We start from the raw sequence: 7,659 nt of genomic DNA, 5'->3' as shown, positions 1-7,659 counted from the left end.
CAGAACAGCTTATTATCACAAGTCATAACAGTGCAGGAAAACTTGAACCCTCTTCTCAATTCACTATTGTAGTTACAAAACACTCCTTCCTCCCTTTAGATGTTGAACAAGAGCGCGTGAGCATTTACAGTACATGAGAAGAGTGTTGTTGTTTGGTGTGAGCCGACTGTTATTTATTATGACCGTTGAGTGGTGTGCTAGTGGCAACATCTGAAACTTTAATTGCAGACACCCAACCCAAGCAAGTTCGCTCTTTATGCTTTTCCTTCTATCTGTTTTAATGACTTTCTCAGCAGTTCTTTTACAATCTATTGACCTTATAATGTGAAAAGCTGTGAATAGTCACCATAGAATAACAAACTGGAAGCCCACTTCTTTCTTATTTCCACATTCCGATTTTACATGCACTTAATCTTGGCGGTGATATAGTATTTCAATTCCTCTTCCTTCCCAAATTGTTGCTTTAAATTCCGAATATACCCAAAAAAAAAAAAAAATCTTGGCGGTGTCCTCCTACCTCAGAGCTTTCCGTCCATTGAAACCCAGAAAGGTAAATTTTTCTCGGAGACCCAGATCGCCAAACCAGCAATTATTGTTTTGCAATTTCTCTTTATTGTCAACTCTCTTTTTCTTTTTTGAGTGAAGTTGACAGTTACCAATCTGGTCTGGTGACCCTAATGCCGCTTCTCAGATTTTGTCTGAGACGTGCAAGGCTTGAAACTTTTGGTCGGTTTAGTTTTGGCTGAGAGGAATCGAAAAAGAATAGTAATTACCGCACCGAAATTGAATTTCAGCGCTTTGGAGTGTCCCACACGGAATTTGGCTTTCTTATTTAATCTTTGATGTCTTCATTGCTTTCATCCCATCGTTTTTAGTTTGGTTGGGTAGATGACCAAAGCTGAAAATAGAATAAACAGAGTATGCCAGATACGTTTGTCATGTTTGAATATTTTCTTTATTTATTTCTGCTAAGGTTTGAAGGAAACATGGAAATCCATGTTAGAGGAACCTTTGTAATCTTCTTCTAGTTTTTTGAGAGAGAAGAGGATCTGTGATTGGTGGAGCAAGTAGCTCTGGTTTTGGTGAAATACCCATCAATAAAAAGACGATCTTTCACTGTTTTTGATGCTTCTCGAAGGGAAGCTTCGCTGTAAACACTAAAGGGTTGAGTACTTCTGGGGGGGTGGCGGGAAATAAAACCATATACAATATTAGACTTGGTGGTACCAAAAATCTTGAAAAACTCAACAAATTCGATTCTAATTGCTTAGCAGAGACAATTCTAATTCGCAGCTTAATGCCGGTCTTTTTTTATGCTTGAGAGGATTAGAATTCATAGTGGAATTTGGGGGTTTGATTTTACTATAGAAGATGGTTGGAAGTGTTTATTCAGTAGCGAGCAACTTATATTCAAATGGGTCTGTTCAGAACTCTAATGGTGTGGAAGAGAGGCTTGATGAGCTCCGTCGCATCTTGGGCAAAACTGAAGGTGACCTACTGAAGATTGTCGGGGTTGGAGCGGGTGCTTGGGGTAGTGTGTTTGCAGCCATGCTGCAAGACAACTATGGTCATCTTCGAGAGAAGGTTCAAATCAGGATATGGAGAAGGCCTGGAAGGTCAGTTGATAGAGCCACTGCAGAACATCTCTTTGAAGTCATCAATTCAAGGGAGGTTGTACTGAGGCGTCTGATCAGGCGTTGTGCATACTTGAAATATGTTGAAGCAAGATTAGGTGATCGAACACTGTATGCAGATGAGATTTTGAGAGATGGGTTCTGCTTGAACATGATTGGAACACCTCTCTGTCCTTTGAAAGTTGTCACTAACTTACAGGAGGCTGTGTGGGATGCTGATATTGTGATAAATGGGTTGCCATCAACTGAAACGTATGAGGTGTTTGAAGAGATCAGTAGGTATTGGAAGGAGAGAATCACTGTCCCCATCATCATTTCTCTGTCCAAGGGTATAGAGGCTGCATTGGAGTCTGTCCCGCACATAGTAACTCCAACGCAGATGATTTGTCGGGCAAGTAAGATTTCTTATTTCTTAATTTCATCAGTTTTATTCTTTGGGTCCAATGAATGATCTGGTTATCCATGTTTTGTAGCTTACAAATTTAAGGTCCTTTGTTGAATTCACCAATCAATTTTCTTCTGTTGCTTTATATGACAGCAACTAAGTGCTTCTTATGGTGCCTGATTTTGTGAACACCCCTTGTTTTAAGTCTAGGAATAATCTGAGCCTAAGACTGCTATATGTGTGTCTATCTTATTATAACTTAGAAGACACATTGGCCAAAAAAAAGAAAAGAAAAAGAAAGCTTTGAATCAGAACTGATAAAAATGACTCCATGGCCCTCTCTTCGGAGATTGTGTGTTAAATTTAGGGATTTTTGTGATTGAGTGATGAGTTAATGAATGCCAATCCTCTCTTGGATGAGTGAATTTGAAAATATTAGAGACTTTTTTCATCTACCATGAGGTTTCATATTTGCGGCATGCAAAGTTGATATAAGTGACAACTTATGCTTCTCTAATTCTAATCACAGAAATGCTATGGTAGCCCTAGGACATGGTGTACCCCAGGTGTGAGAATGCACAAGATCCAGTGAAGTAAAGATAATAATCAAGAGTTCTTTTGATTTATTTCCTTTTAAACTGATTTCATAGGCTTATATTTATAGAGATTTACGATTCCATATCTACAAAAAATGTGACCTAATATTATCTATTTATCTAATCTACATCTTGACACATCAAGCACCTACTCAGATGTCACATGAGTTTTCATTCCTTGAGCAACTTATAATTGTGCTGCTAAGAGAAACATATATTTAAGATTTTAACACCTTTGTGTATTACACATCGCTTCTCTGATCAATATAAAGAGAAATCTCCCGTTTTCTTCCCATTCCCACCCAAATTAAGTCATTTGCCTGTATTCCCACTCTGTTTTTCTTCCATTGTTAATTTTCAATTTTTATCACTCTAAATGGGGAAATTTACATCTTTTCTTTGTATGTTGATTCTGTGATTCTTGTCCCTTTTGTAAGTCCTTTACCTTCTATTTCCTTCTAACTAGAGTAGAAATATGTGCCTTACAGCTGAAGTGCCTATGGAGAATATACTTTACCTTGGAGGACCAAATATTGCCTCAGAGATCTACAACAAGGAGTATGCTAATGCTCGAATATGTGGATCTGAAAAGTGGAGGAAACCTCTGGCTAAGTTTTTGAGGCAACCTCATTTCATTGTGTGGGATAACAGTGACCTTGTCACTCATGAAGTTATGGGTGGCTTAAAGAATGTCTACGCTATTGGAGCTGGTAAGATTTCAGTCTGTAATTATTCTTGACTGGACTTATCTAAATAATGAACCAAAACCTTTTGGATCAGACATGTTTCACCTCCCAACTTTTCCAGATTAGCAACAACAGAAAAGGATTTTTTTGTTGTAATTTCTTGTTTGACCCCCATTTTCCCTCTCTCTCTCTCTCTCCCTCGTGGTTTTTTTTTTTTTGGGGGGGGTGTATGTGGGGAGGGGGTCATTAGTTTGTTTCTTTGGACGGGATTTATTACCCAACTTCAAGTAGAGTAATGCTGCATGCAACAGCTATCTGGCTACTCACGCAAATATTTTATTTATAAATATTATGTAATGCTTTTAAACTCCTCATGTTTCTTTCTTTGATAATGCATGTAGAGAGGGAGGATGTCCATTACTCGGTATCTATTGCTATCATGCACGCAGAGCTTTATTGGTTTGGCAGGTGCTACCATGAGTTGTAGTTTTTCATTTGATCTGCTAGTACACCTCAACCCTCAGGGTTTGAATTTAGAACCTTTGGTGCCATACCCAACCCAGACTGGTTTTTTTTTATGAAGTTCTCTTTTCTTATTTTTTTTGGAGAAGGGGGGGGGGGGGAGAGGATGATCATTGATTAATCTCTACTTGGTCAGTTGGTCCTGTCCATAATGGTTTTGTGGTGTGTGTTTCACGAACCACCCGCCTGATTCATGAAGAAAAATCCTAGTGTACAGTATGAAGATGGCAAACTATGCAGTTCTATTAATTGAACAAGCTATCGAGATTTTAAATGTTATTTTATTCAATAAACTAGTTATTAGGAACAACTATTATTTTCAGATTTGGCTCTATAGGATCACCTTTTTGAATTGGTTAAACAGGGATGGTTGCTGCTCTAACCAATGAGAGTGCTACCAGCAAATCAGTATATTTTGCACACTGTACATCAGAGATGATATTCATTACTCATTTGCTGGCCGAAGAACCTGAGAAGCTTGCAGGGCCTTTGCTTGCTGATACTTATGTAACCCTGTTGAAAGGTCGTAATGCATGGTATGGCCAAATGTTAGCCAAGGGAGATTTAAGCCTAGATATGGGTGATAGCATCACAGGCAAGGGAATGATTCAGGTATGGATTCTGATGCTATTTCCTTCTTGAGTGATTCTATGGACACAAATGCAATGATGTGCCAGTCTTGGGCAGGTTAACTCTTAAAACAGTGATGAGACATATATAAAGGGGTCAATGTGCAAGTCCATAAAAACAGCATGAAAAAAAGTATGGAGGCTTCAAACTGATCTATCATATGTAATGTATCCAGTATAGACATATTGGATGGCTGCTATTATTTTTCCACTAAAGGAGTTCTTCCCTATTTATATTAAAAATGGTCATGATTACCAATCCATAAGTGGCCCAGAATTATTAATCATGTGTCTTTTATTGCACTAGTTTCTCAATTTATATGAACTCCAAAACTTTCTTTTGGTATATATAAACAGTAACTATGGACAAGATGGAAACAAACTAATGAAGTAATTGTTGAGACATGTAAACCTCATCCTACTTGGTGCATTAGCATGGAAAATTAAAGATATAAAATCTCTATTACACAACCATGTCACTTCATTGTGATTTACCTGTATGAGTCATCTTGGATCCTAAATTATTTACCAAGTGGAGTTAGGAAGTTATATCAAACAGGCTAGTTGTGCCCACCTAAAGAGATGGATATCATTGGACTCGGGCAAATTCATATTTTTTTCAACGCATGCTTAGACTTTCTCTTGTGCACATGCACCCACCCTCCCACTTTTTTCCTTTTATGTTTTTCTTCTTTACAATGGAATCTGTATGCAGCTAGAATTCTTACTCTGCCTTGTATTGCTCAGGGAGTATCTGCTGTGGGAGCATTTTACCAACTGCTAAGCCAGTCCAGCTTAAGTGTCTTACATCCTGAAGAGAACAAGCCTGTTGCCCCAGTTGAACTTAGCCCCATCTTGAAGACCCTTTACAAAATACTAATAACAAGGTAAAACAAACTCATTCCTAAGAAATAATCTGATTTATATAACTGCATTTAGAAAAATCTTTTAGGCATAATTGCCTTTGGTAGGGTTTTTAGGGCCGATTCTCTGACTTTGTCAGCATGAAGTTGGCTGTCTACTCTATCCCAATGTATCTGACTAAGTGTATGGTCTATTTGAATCTAAAGGGAGCTCCCATCACAGGCCATCCTTCAAGCATTGAGAGATGAAACCATGAATGATCCCCGTGATCGTATTGAGATAGCACAAAGCCATTGTTTTTATAGACCTTCGCTCCTTGGGCAACCTTGATCAGCTTATACTCAACTCAATGGGCAAATTGATACGTAATTGATGCCCATAGCAAATAAGGATTGATAGCTGAGTGGAGATTGTGCTCGAGGATCTACAAGATGAATAGGAAGATAAGTGTTTCGATACAGCTTATGTTATGTATCTCAATTCATTCATTTTTTCCCTACTCTTTCTGTTTGTTGTCTTTAAAGTATCAGTTTAGAAGGTTCTAATTGTAAGATGGCTTCATCAATATGTAATGTGCTATATTGTTTCCCCACTGGGTAAAATTGTGTCTCTGCTTCTGCATGAAAGTACTGGTAGACTAACCACCATTGACTTGGTGCTCTGAGTAAGGCACTAAACCACTACATACCAGTCTTACAGCTGCCTCGGCGCAAGACACTCTTTGTGGGATTCACTTAATCCACGATAAGAGCACATTATTTTGATTGATGGTTCTGTTTTCTCCTGAAGGGTAACACCCTTATCCTTGAAAACTATGTTTTCCTCAAATTATTAATGAAACCCAGAAAGTGCCTATTATGTAACAGATGTTCAACTCATTTACATAGAAAGTATGAACATATCAAGGATCTTAGTTCTTGAGGCTTTTTTTTTTTTTTTTTTTTTTCTTTCTGTTAACAGTAATGAACTTGTAGTGAATCATCCACTTCCTAGGGATTTAATATGTTAACAAATTGAGAGGATTTTGGCCGAATCCTTAAAAGAATGATGAATTCAGCTATGTATCATCAAACTAGAAGATGATGTTGACAATCTATTTGACCAAAAGTGCTGCTTCCAACACCCGTAAGGTTGAACATCAAAGCCAGTAAATCAATATGGATACTCAGGTATCCTACTCCCATGATGATGAATAGAGACATCCACTAGAACAATGAATAACTTTATAGTATCACATAAGGGAAACTGAAGAAGAAAAGTCTATGTTTATACTGCAATTTAGGTATATCTTTAAATCCCTAATCCAATCTCTTTGGGTCAGTGTCTACCATCCATGGAGGTCTGTTGAGGAAAACTAGAATCAACGAAAATAAACAACGAATGAAAGGAAGTGTATCTAGCATGAGACTCCATACTTGTTCATTACAAGATTAATCGTTCCTTGTGCAGCATGGTTGAGAAGCACTCCTCTGGCCTTGATTGCAACAGCTTCAGCCTATATGGAGAATATAAAGAAGGGCTCAGAAGTCAGAACAGCTTGATTTGACCTTTTGGATCTCCAAGTCATTCACCTAATTGGCTGTTATATATACTTCTTACGTAAACCCAAGACCAGGTTTTGTGTTTCCTTCAAGAACAGCCAATACAAATGCAGCCGTTGGAGTTCCCATTGATGAGTAAACCATTGTCCTAGTGTAAATCTCTGGCTTAGAGTCTTAGTATACAAGAAGAAAAAAACGGTGGAAACATGAAATCATATTTTCTAATTCAACAATAAGCCAATTAAGAGCGGTTAAACTTCCATGTCCTCTGCTAAAAGCTCTGAAAACTAAGACTTGTGCAGAGAGTCGTCTGTGATTGAATATATACCAACAGTGTTGTACCTGTTATGTGTGTCTCAAATTCTTTTACCCATTTTGAAGGTTGAGCCACTCTGACATTTTCTGTGGTGACCTGATGGATCGACCCGCTTGGAGGAGTACTTACATGTTTTACCCGTCTTTTTGTGTAAGCAAGTGAAACAACTGAGATTTGGGGATTTTTGAGTTATGGTTTTCTGGGTGAGAGTTTTTGCTGACGTTTTGGTGTCCTTGAGAGATTGTTACTGTACTGTTCTCCCATTACATAGTGAATCATCGTCAGCTTCTCTCGTGGGTGTATCATATTGCATTGGTATATGAACCACCTTAATTTTGTGTCATCTTTGCTCTATTTTTCGTTTTCTGTGTGTTTCTTTTGTGTTTGTTTTAACAGTGCCCATTCGAGAACAAATCAACCAGTGCATAGTGAGGAAAAGAAGAAACATAGAATGATGTGTATGGTTCAAGGTCTAACTCAAACACG

General features: G+C 38.0%; 1 protein-coding gene and 1 long non-coding RNA gene across 2 annotated transcripts; both read left to right on the top strand.

The window, feature by feature from the left end:
• The first annotated feature begins 698 nt into the window (after nt 1–698).
• Nucleotides 699–1,239, top strand: LOC122643099. The gene is made up of 2 exons (XR_006330164.1): nt 699–935; nt 1,004–1,239. It is a non-coding gene; the product is annotated as an uncharacterized LOC122643099 (long non-coding RNA).
• A 71-nt stretch (nt 1,240–1,310) lies between these two features.
• On the top strand, nt 1,311–5,942 carry LOC122642750 (probable glycerol-3-phosphate dehydrogenase [NAD(+)] 1, cytosolic). Its single transcript, XM_043836331.1, has 5 exons — nt 1,311–2,029; nt 3,104–3,325; nt 4,188–4,435; nt 5,200–5,339; nt 5,523–5,942. The coding sequence occupies exons 1-5, from the start codon at nt 1,372–1,374 to the stop codon at nt 5,644–5,646; spliced, it is 1,392 nt and encodes a 463-aa protein (XP_043692266.1). The 5' UTR covers nt 1,311–1,371; the 3' UTR covers nt 5,647–5,942.
• The last annotated feature ends 1,717 nt before the right edge of the window (nt 5,943–7,659 follow it).

The sequence above is a fragment of the Telopea speciosissima genome, chromosome 10 (genome assembly GCF_018873765.1).
Source record: "Telopea speciosissima isolate NSW1024214 ecotype Mountain lineage chromosome 10, Tspe_v1, whole genome shotgun sequence".
Taxonomy (NCBI): Eukaryota; Viridiplantae; Streptophyta; class Magnoliopsida; order Proteales; family Proteaceae; genus Telopea; species Telopea speciosissima.
The sequence above is the reverse complement of the archived record's forward strand: the minus strand, read 5'-3'. Positions and strand labels throughout refer to the sequence as shown.